Raw genomic sequence first — 14,673 nt, 5'->3', positions numbered from 1 at the left:
TCTTTTTTGCTCTCAGCATCATGCTGCGTTGGCTCTTTTTTTTGTGTCCTTGGAGCAAAGAAAGCGCATCGACCTATTTCTTGTATCCCTCTATTTTTTTTTCTTCATTTCCTCTTTCAAGGCCTGATAGAAGATACTATAAGTACTAGAATTAACCTCTTACTTGACACGGCTATCTCTCTCTAGTCCTACGATGCACCAACCCAACCATCACGAAACCCCGTATTCTTTCCCCGCTGTCACCAACTTTACCACCTTCTCTCTCTCCTAAAAAGGACGCAAATTAAAACCTTGTTGTCCTTTCTAAACATCTTAGTAGATACATAGCCATTACTACCGCCGATATCAGCAAACACTAAATCTCACAAGCAAACAGTCCGTGCACAACAAATCCACCAAGACAAGAATAACACAAGGAGGGGCAACCAAAAGTCCCTGACCCCGTTCCCGCGTTAACGTCGCCAAAGCCCTAAATTCAAGCTCAGACTCAAACTTTTTTTTTCGCGAAAGGGAAGGGATGAGAAGAGAAGGGGCGGGGGTCAGTGCTGTGTTTTTCTTGTTTCTTTACTCTAAAGACATGTGCACGTGCTTTTCACTGTGCTTTTTAGGTTGTTTCCTCGGGGATGGATGGACAGTGCGGTGCGTAAGTGCTCGAAGAAGCGGAAATAGGGGAGAAAAAACGAACGGTAAAGAAGAAGCGTAAGGGTCTGCGGGTTTGGTATGCCCTCTTTCCTTTTCAGGATATTGTTGGGTGTAGATAAGGCTGGCTGGCTGACTTAGTTGAGGGTAACGGAGTCTCGGACTCTGTGCGTGTGAGAGCAAAACAAAATCCCGGTTCCCGTCTTTTCTATCTCGAAACAAAAGTATCAATCGTGTTTTTTTTTTTTCTCTAACTTGTTTTCTTTGCTTGGAGATAAGAATGTACGCATGTCGAGTACGTGCGTTCTATGTACATGTGAACTGAGGTCGTATATGCCCATTCATGTTGTTGGTGTTGAAAAAAAAAACGAACCATACATGCTCATGCGGGATAGAGCCTCCAGCCTTCAAGCAACATATTACTTTATTGTGGCGAGGCAACTTTTCCGGCAACAAGAGCAATCAATGCGGCCCCGACGCCGGAACCGTCCTTTGCGATACCGATCCGGATCCTCTTCTCTCCTTTGACGCCAATCTCGGGAACAGCACGCAGGGCCTCGCGAATGTACTCCTCAAAGTTGGGGTAAAACTCGACTAGCGAGCCGTCGACACCAATGTCGATTTCTTCGCCCTGCTCACTGTCGACGTCGCCGCGTGGGGGCTCAACACCTGCCTTCTGCTCAGTGGTGGCAGTCGCCGCAGACTGGTTCAGACGGCCAGTGTTGATTACTACACCGGCAATGGCAACCGCAGCGAGACGAGCTGCACGGCGGCCAATCGCTCCGGCGATTTCGCGGACGGCCTCTGCGTCTTCGGCGCTGACAGCGGAAATATCATACTCCTTGTCAAGAGTTTGTCTCAGCATGCGCAGACCAGGGCTGTGGTCACCAGCGCATACACTGAGGAAGCTCGTGTCAATGCCCCACTGTTTCCATATTGGGCTGCCATCATGAATTTGTGTAGTGCTGTGCACATCGTTGGATGATGAGTTGTCGTCAGTGAAGAGCGGGACCTTGGGGTCCTTGATGAGCTTGAGCAGAGCAAGACGCAGAAGCTCACCCAGGAACATGCCTGATACGCGCTTCTCAAACATCTGGATACCGGGATTCACCGAGTTCTTGTCAAGCTCGATATCGTACGGGCTGTTGGGCAGGGTGCGCAGCGAGTTATCAAACGAACCCCACTCAGTATTGACAACCATCTCACCTGTGGATTTGTCATATTCACCCACTTCTTTATCCTGGGTGAGCTTTGAGACCTTGGCCAGCTTTTCTACATACGCTCCGTTGGTACCTGTTCCGAAGATGGCTCCGAGTAAGGTTCCAGTCTTTCCGGGAGAAGTATATGAGCGTGCCATGAGAGTTCCAACGGTGTCGTTGACTAAGGCAGCCACTTTGACGGGGAGGTGTAGCGCATCAATCTCCGCCTGGAGCAGGGCACAGACGTCCTTACCAATAGCATCTTCAATGTCGAAGCCCTTTGTCCAGCGCATCAACAGGCCCTTGTTGATGCCTATTTGCTGGACTGGGAAGGAAAAGGTGAAGCCTAGGTTGAAGATTTCCTCCTCTTCTGGCTGGCCTGCCTTTCCTTCCCTGCGTCGGAGAGTCCCGGCATAGTGTTCTTCGTGGTGGGCTTTCAGGAAAGCTTCAATCTGCTTTGCAAGGAAGGAAAAGAGCTCCTTGGACGTCTTGGCAACCATGAGGTCGCGAGGAATGGCGACTTTGCTCTGGGTAATGGAGAAGGTGGTGTTACCATGTAGCTTGATGGAGCAGACACGGAAGTTGGTGCCGCCCAAGTCAACAGCCATGTAGAGACCCTGTTTGGTTTAGAGATAGGTTCGCTCACGTGCGGATTCATTGGAAGTGTACCTTTTCCGTGCCATTGGGAACGGCAGTCACGTAGGAGGGGATCTGGCTCATTTCGGTGCCCTTCCTCTCTAGGCCCTCGTCTGCGCGCCTGTCAGCGGGTGGATAGAGTAACACAAGATGGGCGCATGCATACCCATCTCCCTTATGAATTCCTTGACGGCCTTGTTGACGGCATCGTCGCTAAAGTCAAATTCGGCGGCGACCTGCTTGGCCTGGTCGGCGAGAGCCATGCTGCGCTTGTGGTTTCTGTTGAAGGTACCGACGAACTCGACGTGTTGCTCTGGTTTGGGGCAGACTGGGGGTTCTTGTAGGACGAAGGGGTTTCGGAGGGTTATGGAAGGAGCTTGCTCTCTGTCAAGGATGCGGACGATGGCGTGTGGAAGGTGGGGTGCGAAGAAACCGGTAGCAAGCGCTAGCAGGAGAACAAGTACAGTGGCTACTGTGTGGGTCACAAGAGGCCGCCTGGAAGTGTTTTCTGACCGGGCGAAATACTGGGTATGCCTTGGGCTCTGCGACGGGCGCGTGGCTTTACTTGGGCTGGACAGCGAGCCGTTCCAGCTGCTGCTGCGGCGGTGGGCGTTGGTGGTACCAATGCTGCTCATAGTAGTAGCTGCCCCGCCTTTACCAACTATGACGAACGACGAGGGGCAGGCGGACTGGGGGGCTTGGGCGTTGAATGGACATGCGTCAACACCATAAGCCTGCATGCCAATGCGGTGAGACACGAGACAGGATGCCTTCAGTTTCGTGCCATTGGCCAGAAGACGGGACGTCGGTACCAGAGCATCCGTGCCTTTGCGTCGCGACATGGCACGCTACGCTAACCACTGCCACCCCGGAACATGCAGCCGGTGGCATCGCATCGTGAAGCCTGCGCATGTCCCTCGGCGCTACTGTCACCTCTCCTCTGCCTCATGACCCCATTCTCTGGGCATTCCATCTGACAAAGCACTGGACCCGTTCTATAGCACTCGACTAGAACATCACTAAACATTGTACTTGTTGGCTTGCCAGCACATTCACATTGCTACTTATGCACCGGCTGTCACATGTCAGACAAGGAAACGCTTCGTTTGCTTTTGTGTGTGAGTGTGTGCTGAGCTACCATGATGCTCCCCCAAATCCCACTAAGAGATAAGAAACAAAGAAAGACTCAAGAAAGAAAGACATACCATACTCGCCCAAAGGCAGTACTTATACACCCCCGGCTTGTAACAGCTTGAGCCCTCCTGGCAACAAAAGTAGAAGTGAATGCCACAAAATTACAAGCAGCTAAATCCATGTGATGTATATCGAAAACTCCGAAGTATAGCAAACAGGTGGCACGAGTAGACACCAACCCTCCACTGACAATAAAAACCAATGCAATCAAGGAAAAACACGATTAGTGGGCTGCCTCAATAGGCGACCCGTAGAGAGAAGGCCAAAACGACAAGGAGAGGCTGGTGCGGACGCTGCAAACAACACTCTACAAGTATGTACCATAGTGACAAAAGAGAAATCCCGATGACTACAGGCCTGGTAATCGCATGGCCAGTCCGTTTACGTCAAATGTGTGCCCCTTTCCCACCCATTTCTATTCGTCATTAAATATCCGCCTTCTGGCAAAGCCTAGGCGCTTCGTAATACTGTCCCGACCCCAGTCGGAACTGCTTGGGTGTGTTTGGTCGGTTCTTTAGTAATGATTTTGCTGTGCCAATGTGTTTGTAGAAGAAATCGATGAGAAGTGGAAAAAAAGGAGTCGCCTCGAGTGTTTCGCAAGCCGTGGTCCCGGAAAAGGAAAGGAAAACCATGTGTGTCCATGGAAAAGCAGTAGATGATTTCGCCAGTGTCGCCAGAGCTGGAAAACAATGCCCATGCAAAATGCCAACATGCTCAAAACCAATGGCTACCAAATCAAAGTCGGACATGATTCCCCATTACCGAACGCCCACCGGGGGACGCGGGCCTAGGCTACTTTGGCTGCTATGCGCAGAGTTTTCAGAATCTAGAGCCGCGCTACTGTTGGAAGCGCTTCCAGTCAGACTGCGAACTTGGGGACGAGACTTGGGCGGGTACAGATTGCTCACCCCAGCGTGCTGTTCAACATGTTGTGGCACCCCTGGTTGTGCCATACCGGGAGGCGAGGGTCTTCCGTTTGGTGGCATGCCGTTGTGCGCATACCCGTTGGGTGGTGAGGGTCGGCCCCCAGGCCTGGGGCCGGGGCTGAGAGGGTTACCTGGTGACTGGCTCATTCGTCGACCGTTTGGGTTAGGATAGGCACCATAACCGGCGCCGCCTGAAATATCGTCAAGACGGGCTGATGTGAGCGAGTTAGTTCTCGATTGTGCACCCATAGCACCACGATCGACATGGCCGTAACGGTCAGACGAGTAGCCCATGAGCGGGTTGTTCATGATCGAGTCATGAAGGCCCGGAACGTCCGCCATCAGGCGAGCACTACTCCGATTCTTGTTTGCACCGGAACGCGAAAAGGGATTTCTCGGCCCTCTGTTGGGTAAAGGTCCGAAGCCTGTACCCTCGGGGTTCTGGCGAATCTGCTTGGCACTGGGCGCTGAGCGGTTGCGGCGTGACGTGACGCTCATCATATCAAAATTGTCCGGGTCAATCATTGGTCGGCCTCCCATGGGGTCGAAGAAGTCGTCACCATCGTCGTCGTCATCGTCAAAACCGGCCATGGAGGGAGGCGCTGGAGGCCTTCCTCGACCCATACCAGGACCGGGACCCATACCGGGACCCATTGGTCCCATGGGGCCACCGCGACCCATAGGGCCTCCAGGTCCGCCAGGTCCACGTCGCATGTTCATCTCCTGCTCTCTAATCTGCAGTTCCCGCTGTCTCAGCATCAGTTCTCGTTCTCGAAGTGACATGTTGGAAGCGTTGCCTGCGCTCTCATAAGGACCGCCGTTGGGGCCATCTGGCACCATGTCATCATAGAGCATAAGGTGTGAAAACTCTTCGAGGTCTCCCCCTCCTTCAATTGAAGGACGTCGCTGCCCGTTTGGGGGGCCATTCATCCTTGGAGGGTAGCCATTGGGGCCGGGAGGGGGTCCACGACGCGCCATGGGGGGACCGCCGTTGACAGAAGGAGCACGACTGCCTGGACGAGGGCCGCCCTTGATTGGACCGTTTCCGTTCATCATGGCACCTTGTGAAGGGGGTCCTCGCGGCATGGGAGCTGAAGACATTCTTGGTGGTGGCTGCATGCCGTTTTGGGATGGCTGTATGGGTGCAACAGCGGGTGCTGCCGGGCGGTTTCGGTTCACAATGTTAATATGATGGAGCGTCGCATACAATGTTTCGATTCGCGGGACAGCAACGCCGGCTTCTTGTGCAAGCTTCAAGGGGGCACCAAGATATGTCTCAATCTCCATGGGCCGCTTGGCCTCGAAATCGAGCCACATGGTACTGTTGTGCTCTTGGGGGCGAATCATGTCTTGGTACGTCTTTTCGCGGAAATCGGCCGGAAAAGAGCAGCCAGAGGCTTTTGCCAGTGCGAGAATCTCGTCCAGCACGCCATTGACCAAAGGGCGCACGCCAACCTTTTCTAATAATTCGGCGTGATTGGGTGTTTCGAACAAGACACTGGCGGGATGGAATGCGATTGGGCTGCACAGCGTTAGTGGGTGTATGAGTGTGTAACATGAGGAATGCGAAACTCACCCTATCATTCGCTCGTACTGTTGTTGTCGGATGTTTTGGGAGACCTTGCAGTCAACCTGTCCAGAGCTCAAAGTCATGGCAAGAGCCTCGGCCATGTCCGACTGAATCTGCGGGGGAATGTTTGCGTTCTTGTTGGCGGGACCAACCCAGATGTTTGTTGCACCCTTGTGCTCGAACTCGCTAGCTCCAAGCTGCGAAATCTCTGCTCCTGATACCAATGAAAGCACGACATTTGTGGGAAAGCGTTGCTCAAGATATGATTCGACACCGAGACTATGTGTTGTGTTCATAAGGATGCACGTGTGTTGAGGGGAGACGACGGATTCGATAATGTTGGCAATATCGTATACATCGGGGAGGGCCTTGACGCAGAGAAGCACGTAGTCGAAAGGCTGCTTGGAAGAATGGGCGGCATCTTCCGGAGTGCGAACGACTAATGGATGGCGTTAGCTGCGTTCTAGAGTTTTGGGAGACCGTCTAAGGGACATACCAGCATATGGCTTGAACCGCTCATTACCGTAAAGTGCTGATCTATGACGTGTTAGCGACCGAGTCAGGGGAGAGAGGGGGCAGCTCGCAGATGGAGAATACGCACTTGAATGAGATGCCATATTGAGCGACGCTGTCGTATCCCGACTTCCAGACAAGGGTAACGTCGCAGGCGTTGGTGGCTTGCAGCCGCCATGATAAGAAGGCTGATACGGCGTTGCCGCCCACTATGGAATGTCAGCAGTTGTCGATTGAATCAGTGTGTAGAATTGAAGGGGTTGCAGGCGAGATAGGAAGAAGTCTTGAAACTTGAACAGCACAGGCAGAGGATGTGTGTGCGTGTTTGTGGTGTATGTAGATATGTGTGTGCGTGTGTGTGCAAGGGATATATGGAAGGGCCGGCAATGGCACGACGGCCGTGGACTGATGACGCACCTGAGAGAATGCGTAATCGCGGAACAGCTGGAGCCATATCGGCGTGGATATGGGTGGTGGACTGAGAGTGAGAGAGGAGAACAGCTCGGGCTGCAGAGGGTGAGGAGGGAACCAAAAAGTTGGCGATTAGGGCCGGGCTTGGGTGGATCGCGATGGCGGTGCAATGACCCAGGCGGCGGCAGCGGAGGGAATTATCGATTAAGATAGTAAGGGAAACGAGCGTGCAGAGGTCGGCGAGAGACGAATCACGGAAGAGATTCGGGGTGGTTCATAAGAGAGGGAGGGATGAATGGGGGAGAGAGAGAGCGAGCGAGCAAGCAAGCAAAGGCGCAGGCTGAGGCAGGACGAGAGGGTAAGTGGTGGGTCGTGACGGTGTGGTCGGGGCGGAGGAGTGGGAAGCTGCCGCTACTGCAATGGCGAAGGCGTGAAGAGGGGGAGGCGAGGCTTCACGCAATGAGCGCGCAACAGGCTCTCTGGCAAAAGCGAGCGGGAGCGAACAACAAGAAATGCAAAGCAGAGGGAGTCGAGCAAGGGAAGAGGTTTGTATGATGGGCAGCAGCGGAGCAGTGGGCGGACGAAGAAGCGCACTGAGAGGCTAGAGGTCAGCAAGGGCTGATGCACTGCCAGGCCCGCGAGCATTGCTTGATATCCCGCACACAGGCTCTACTGGGAGCCGCTAGGATGCTTTGGGCGACAGGCCTGGCACTTATCGCAGTGGCCGCCAGGCGCATGGCTTATTTATTATGGGCGGGGCCGTGCTGTGTATCGTCATTGTTTTTGCTTGATCAAAAAAAGGGCACATGCGCTGCCGTGGCGCCGTGTCTTGCGACGGCGGCGGTAACAGCAGCGAGGATGCGCAGACGGGGAGTGCTTGGTCAAATGCGAGTGTACGATGAATGTGGGTGAGTGGGAGACAGACATGCATATGGAGGGAGGGAGGGCGAAAGGGACGGAAGGACGGAGGCAGAGGACATGCATAGTGGAAGGATGAGGAGCAGTAGCAGCAACGCAGCAACGCAGCATCAACAGGGCCAACAAGCAAGGCCAACAAGCCAACAATAGCCAGGCTGTAGTGGGATCGGCGCCGAACTGTGGACTGCCAGCATGCTTGCGCGGCACCCCGACCACCACTAACCATGAGCATGGAGATCCGCTTCTCCCTGTGTGGGCCGCCCACACACCACACCACACCACAGGGAGATCTGAGGCGCCATTACCGGACCTGCACGTCGGGCGTCGTACCCAACGACTACTGCCTGGATGGGCGAGGATGTACATCCATCGGTATATATATATATATATATATATATGTCGGTGGAAGTGGAGCAGCCTGACACGAGTAGTCAGTGTAGTCGTAGTACTCCGTCTGCTCTCCTTACGTATATGCTCGTACATACATCAATCAATACATACGGTACTCCTGTAGATACTTGGGTACATTCATGTCCCCGGCGTCAGCGCCTAGCCGCAGCCAAGCTGGCCGGCGTCCAAGAGCTCCGTGCGTCTGACGTCGACGTTCGAGCTGCGTGGGCCAAGACGTCCCGTCCCAACGCCCATTTTGCCTCCGGCCAACTGGCGCCGTGCAACCGCTGTCAAGGCCCGTCGTCTCCCAACGGTTGCCAGTAGTCATAGTCGTAGCATTCGCTCTCGCTCTTCCCCCCCGAAAAGGGGGCGCCCTGCCTGGCCAGCAACTAGGAGCCTGGAGCCAGGAGGAGCTGCGCCCACCGAAGGGCCCTGGATATTGGTTCTTGTCCTGCCCGCCCTGTTCCTGTCCTTGCTCCTTGCTTGCACTTGCTTACCCACTGCGGACACTGCGGACCTTCATAACGGCCGCACCGCCGCTGCAACTTATCATGGTAGTCAGTCGTACACTACACCATGGACACCGACACCGACACCGACACCGATACCGACTCTGGCACAGGCACAAGTACACACTCACAACACGACGACGCACGGCTCCGATAGCTTCCCGCACCCGAGCCGCAGCTGCATCTGCAAAATCATACCAGAACCACAATCGCGGCGGTCGGGGCCCCTGGTGCCAGCACACACGCACTCGACAACACTTTCCTGCTGCCACTTACTCGACCTTGGGACTCCCGCCGCTGATAAGCTGCAGCGATCGGCCTGCCGTGCCCACAGCATGTGCCTTTTTGCCATAGCACATGTTGCCAAGCCTGTCGCAACCCTCCCCTCAACCATCCACTGTTCTACTCTGCTCTGCTGCATGTGCCTCCGACCCTCTGCCTCGCCTGTGTGCGTCTGTGTGCGCAATGTTGCCTACAAGCGTAATCTTCGCTCTTGCACGCCCATCTACTCCAGGCCTTGTACCAAGGTCCACTCCACTGCTGTCATCGAGATCTCGCTTGGGGAGAGGGAGGGGTGGAGGTGGTTAGGTGGGAAGGAGAGGCCTTTGCTCTTTCCCTCTAGACCGCTCTCACATATACTCCGAGTCTGGTCACCCCACTGCTCGATCCGGTAGGACTAGTATCTAGAGTAAGTATACACTACCTACCAGGCTGCAAGGCTGCAAGGCTGCGACACCAACAAAACAACAACAACAACATTGCGTGCTCTGATCCTTGAACAACGGCTATCCGCGCGTCGATTACTTATTACAACCTGCGGGGGGTGCCGGCCCTCGTATTCGTATCCACTCTGTAGCCGAGACGAGCCAGAAGTGCAGAGGAAACAAGTTATACCACCCGGCCTAGCAGCACGCGTTTCGCCCCAGCGCGACTCGTCCGATACACTAGTGTACTTGCATCTGCGAGACCATATGTCGTCCATCGAACGGCTGTTTGCCCACCGCCGACGCTGCTGCTGCTATAGCACCCTCCCTTATTGCACAGGGAGCGAGGCTGATATCACCTCTGCAAGGCCCCCACTGCAATTACCTACTTGCGCGCTAACGCGTGAACGCCATCGCCCACCATGGCAAAGGAAATGAGCACTGCAATCTCGGAATAGAAACCTGCACGTTGCCCATCACTGCACATCCTCTTTTGAATCACGTCTAAAAAGTCGAGCGGTGGCGCATGAGTGCCACGTCGGCTTGCCAAGCTCTCATCCTCACCTTTTATTCTATCCACTGCATAATTGAAACATTACAAACTGCCATTTTCCTTGATTCCACGACCCCCTGGCCTCGCCCTTTCCGATAGCTGTTTTGCTTACCCATGCTTGTCGCTCTTCTTGTGCGTGTGCAGCCTGTATTCCTTTGCCTAGCCCGTTTCCGGTGCCCCTGCCTACTTTTGCTCGGCGGAGGCGGCGGCCACCCCCACCACCAAGCGAGCCAACTTTTCGCTCTTGTCTTGTTCCTGACAGGTGGCGGCGGCGGCACCAGCAACCGCCCGGCAATGCTGAACGTGGCTGCCGGACAAGGGCCATCCCAAAATGTGCGCGCATGCCTCGGTGTCGGTACAGCAAGTGGGTATTATTCCACCGTCCGTCGTAGATCCTGCACACATCAGTGCGCCGTCTCTTTTTTTTTCGCGAATAGTAAGGGAAGAAGAAAAAAAACTTCATTTCGATATAGGCAGCAAAGTCGACCTAATTCCAAAGTGGAGATTTGGGCCCCTCCCAACACCCATGTACATATTCCCCCGAGTAGTAGTCCGTTCAGTCGGCCGTTTTACAACACGCCATATTGACGTGTGAGAGGAATCCCTTTCACAAAAAGTAATCCACATGATCCAAACACCCATACACCCATACACGCACACACCAGAGACAAACAGAAACCAAACAAACTCCTCCTTCCCCGCAATCTTCTCACACCCTCTCACGTCCCTTGTCCGAATTCCCACGTCCGAACCCATCTCACCGGTCTTAATATATCGATTCCTTATCCCATCCCTCTCCCCGTTCCCTCTTCCCGCTCGCAATCCTTACCCTGAAATCCATATCCATATCCACACCCCTCCCCCCATCCATCCATCTCCCTAAACCCTATTTGCAAAAGAGAGCTTGCTCGCGCCAAAAACCAAGAATGACAACTTCTCCGGGAGTTCCCAATAATTTCCATTGAACGGAATCAACTTAACTGTCATCATTATAAACTATAAACTCTATGCGTCTTCCCGCCTTGCCCCTCATTGATGGTGCCTGGACGGCCTTCCGCGGAATCATTCACATTACAGAGATTGACATTTTTTATTTATCTCGCTTACTTTCGCCCTAAGTATGCTGACTTCTCACCCCTTGTCTCCCCCCCCCCCTTCTTCCCCCTAACGAAACTTTGTATCTCTCTCATCTGTCCATGACAATCTCCCGTAATTTCCCCTCTTTAGCGTCACCTTCACCATTCACTTATAATCGCGTTGAAAAAAAAAACTGGTGCAATTATCGATTTGAGTTTGCATGTTTCGAGCCAAATTAAACCTACATATGAAGCCGCAGAGGATGAGAAAGATAAAAACTAAACGCCTAGTTATGCATTGTTAACTAAAGTAGGTAAAAAAAATGATTTACATGAGGTTTCCCTTTCCTAGTTCCGCCGCTGACGTTTTTTTTCTCGCTTCATGACTGAGTAACTTGTGTAGGTATGACTAAGTACGTGTCTGTGTAACTGCCAATACATAGAGTTTTTATGACGTGCGCACTTTGGGGCGGTGGCGGCGGGATTGATTAGGGGGGGGGAGGCGGTGGGCATTCGTGATTGTGTGGCTATTATCGCTTTTTTGGTAGAATGAGGGAGTTGATAGGCTGCAGATAACTTGTGCTCGTGTTGCTATTATATGTGTTATGCGTATATACATGGAGGTATGGTAGCAGGTTTCATGGAATGATAGGTTGCTGTCTTCGTTACTTACTCTGGATAAAAACGTCTCATTGCCACCCCCTTGTAGTATGCTGCTGCTGCTGCTGGCGAGATGACGTTACCTCGCTCTACAGCCACATAATCGTACTCTCCTAAAGGGTAAATGAGCGAGAAGGAGCAGCACAATACAACTCTTACAAATAGAAACATCCTGCTCTTGCCCAATCAACTCACCTACAGCACATCACGTCAATCACACAGACAATCACAGACAATCACCCGCATACTATCATTCCACATCAGGAAGAGCTCATGCATGTCAATTTCCCCTTTCCTATCTCTCTCACTTCTCTGGCTCAATGCCACAAAGGGCCACGATCATCCTCCACTCAGCCACTAACAAAATATTCAAACACATGTCAAGCAAACATACACGCTCGCCACGTTGTTCTCCTTTTCGCTCCAAAAAGCTCGTCCTGCTTTCCTCTCAAGGCTCATCCCGGACATAACGGCTCGTTTTTTTCCCAAGGGACTAGACAATCAAACATACATTGTTTTTTTCTTTCTTGCAAACTTTTCATCGCTTGACCAGAGTGAACAGAAGAGAAGAAAGACAAATAGCTTAGTTGTCCATGTAAGTGGCAGAGTTGACACCATCCTCGGGGAACTCGGGGAGCTCGACCTGGAATCGCTCCTCAATCGACTTGAGAACTGCCTCGTCCTCGGGGCTGCTCACAAATGAGATACTCAGACCCTTGGTTCCGAAACGTCCCGCACGACCGACACGGTGCAGGTACGCATCGGCCTTGTCGGGCATGTCGTAGTTGATCGCTACATTGATGCGCTCAACATCGATACCACGTCCGAAGATATCCGTCGACACACAGATACGTGTCTGGAACTCCTTGAACTCCTTGTAGCGCTTGATACTATAATATCATCAGTACTGGGTAAAGTCTTTCTCAAATAATTCAAACTCACCGCTCTTCTTGGCTGATTCCAGAGTGCACAGCAGTGCTGGGGAAGTTGCACTCGCGGAGAAGCTTGTCAAGCTCAGAGCAGCGCAGAGTGGAACGAACAAAGATAATAACCTGGTTGAACTCCAGGTTGTCAAGAAGGTCATTCAGCTTGCGGTTCTTTTCCTTCTCGTCAAGCTTCACGTAGTATTGCTGAAGACCGTGTAGCGTCAACTTCTTCTCGTCATCGACGTAGATCTCAAGCGGGTTCTGCATGAACTTCTTGCAAACAACACGCACGTCCTTGTTCAGCGTGGCTGAAAACATCATGACCTGCTTGTGCTGGGGAGTGGCACGGAAAATGGACTGGACATCGTTGCGCATATCTAGAGGAAATTAGCAGGCATAGTGCAGATAAGGAGAGGGTTACTCACCAGGCTGATCAAGCATCTTGTCGCACTCATCGAGAACAAAGTGCTTCAGGTTGGCAAGACGGAGGTGCTTGTCGCGAACAAGGGCGTTGATGCGACCGGGCGTTCCGACAATGATGTGGGGGTGGGTGTCCTTGTTGCTAAGGAGCTCAATGTCCTTCTGTACAGGGGTTCCTCCATAGAAGACACCGACCTTGACGTCGGGCAAGAACTTGGCGAAACGATTGTACTCGTTGCGGATCTGGTAGGCCAGCTCACGAGTGTGGCACATGACTAGAATGGTGGCAACACCAGGCTCGGGCTTCTCGTCCATCTGCTGGAGGGTTGCGAGAACGAAGACGGCAGTCTTTCCGAGACCAGACTTGGCCTGACAAAGGACATCGTTTCCGAGGATGGCCTGGGGAATGGTAACTTGCTGGACTGTAGGGCACAAAGTATGTCAGAATAAGTCTAAAGCGGTCGAAACGAAGCGTAGGGATCGAAGCGTCCATCCATCTTGTGTAGTCGAGATCCTCCATCTAGTGCGCGCGTGCCAGTCTGTCTATCCTCCCAATATCCCATGAGTGCCCCCTCTTATGCATCCACCACATGCGCTCCTCCACTGAAACCAGTCCCTGAGGACCATTGAAGCGGGCCATCCAGGCACCGCTAGGCTTCTTGATGCATGTACCGGTGCAAACACATGTATAATGTACGTCGAGGCTCGTACGTAGCGGAAGGCGCTGGGTCCCTCGCCACTTCTCTCGCGTATAGACAGACCATGGCCGCTTTCATTTTTTTGACAGACATGGCTCGTTTCGTAGATGGACAGACGCTTGTAGGTGGATAAGGCTGAGGGGAAATGATTAGACTAACCCTCGGAAGGATGTTCGAAGCCACAGTCGGTAATTGCTCGTACGAGCTCGTCCTTAAGCAAAAAGTCGCGGAAACCGGTAGAATGGATGCCGACATAGCTGCCCTTCTTGTCGCCAGCAGCATCACCAGCGGCGAGACCACCCTTAGCCGCAGCCGCATCGCCGTTAGCGGGCGCCTCGGTGGGCTGAATCTCCTCGTCGGAGTAGTCAATGAGGTCCTCCTCGTGAGACATGATGGATTATGTATTGGTAACTGAAGGTTGGGTGTAGGGTAGGGTTGATGGTTTGCGCGTGTCGCAAAGCAAGGCTGATGATGAACAAAGCCGGGTGGGGTAGTGTGCCAGCAAGCTTAGTATTATAAGAAGAAACAACGAGAACAAGGAGCTCGGGTAATTGTTTGAAGGGTTGACAGCCACGCGAGGTCGACGTCGAGGGCGATTGTCGGTGAGGTTGGATGGTGGTGACGGTGGAGAAGAGCGGTCGCTGGGCGCTCATGTTAGGTAAAAAGCTTGGGACACCTGGCTGGGCGCGCCACTAGGCCGCAAATGGACGGCTCAGAAATCATAACCCAGC

At 53.1% G+C, this 14,673-nt stretch overlaps 5 protein-coding genes across 5 annotated transcripts; 1 reads left to right on the top strand and 4 right to left on the bottom strand.

Moving 5' to 3' along the window:
- Window positions 1-865: 865 nt before the first annotated feature.
- COCSADRAFT_130382 (uncharacterized protein) lies at window positions 866-3,109 on the bottom strand (the record flags this gene model as incomplete). The annotated part of the gene is made up of 3 exons (XM_007696307.1): window positions 866-2,455; window positions 2,508-2,587; window positions 2,641-3,109. 3 exons carry the CDS (start codon window positions 3,107-3,109, stop codon window positions 1,064-1,066), a joined length of 1,941 nt encoding a protein of 646 aa, XP_007694497.1. The 3' UTR covers window positions 866-1,063.
- An 854-nt stretch (window positions 3,110-3,963) lies between these two features.
- Window positions 3,964-7,255, bottom strand: COCSADRAFT_205865 (uncharacterized protein). Its single transcript, XM_007696306.1, has 5 exons — window positions 7,095-7,255; window positions 6,766-6,886; window positions 6,661-6,701; window positions 6,171-6,603; window positions 3,964-6,116 (listed from the first exon to the last, which is right to left on the bottom strand). Exons 1-5 carry the CDS (start codon window positions 7,129-7,131, stop codon window positions 4,427-4,429), a joined length of 2,322 nt encoding a protein of 773 aa, XP_007694496.1. The 5' UTR covers window positions 7,132-7,255; the 3' UTR covers window positions 3,964-4,426.
- A 2,521-nt stretch (window positions 7,256-9,776) lies between these two features.
- On the top strand, window positions 9,777-10,111 carry COCSADRAFT_205857 (uncharacterized protein). Its single transcript, XM_007696305.1, has one exon. It carries the CDS (start codon window positions 9,877-9,879, stop codon window positions 10,045-10,047), a length of 171 nt encoding a protein of 56 aa, XP_007694495.1. The 5' UTR covers window positions 9,777-9,876; the 3' UTR covers window positions 10,048-10,111.
- A 469-nt stretch (window positions 10,112-10,580) lies between these two features.
- On the bottom strand, window positions 10,581-11,297 carry COCSADRAFT_31830 (uncharacterized protein). The gene has a single exon (XM_007695933.1). The coding sequence runs from the start codon at window positions 10,916-10,918 to the stop codon at window positions 10,622-10,624; it is 297 nt and encodes a 98-aa protein (XP_007694123.1). The 5' UTR covers window positions 10,919-11,297; the 3' UTR covers window positions 10,581-10,621.
- Window positions 11,298-12,056: 759 nt separating this feature from the next.
- On the bottom strand, window positions 12,057-14,573 carry COCSADRAFT_31829 (uncharacterized protein). Its single transcript, XM_007695932.1, has 4 exons — window positions 14,102-14,573; window positions 13,250-13,666; window positions 12,841-13,201; window positions 12,057-12,788 (listed from the first exon to the last, which is right to left on the bottom strand). Exons 1-4 carry the CDS (start codon window positions 14,331-14,333, stop codon window positions 12,482-12,484), a joined length of 1,317 nt encoding a protein of 438 aa, XP_007694122.1. The 5' UTR covers window positions 14,334-14,573; the 3' UTR covers window positions 12,057-12,481.
- Window positions 14,574-14,673: the final 100 nt, after the last annotated feature.

Source organism: Bipolaris sorokiniana (genome assembly GCF_000338995.1).
Source record: "Bipolaris sorokiniana ND90Pr unplaced genomic scaffold COCSAscaffold_1, whole genome shotgun sequence".
NCBI lineage: Eukaryota > Fungi > Ascomycota > Dothideomycetes > Pleosporales > Pleosporaceae > Bipolaris > Bipolaris sorokiniana.
This window is presented reverse-complemented; position numbering and strand designations above follow the sequence as displayed.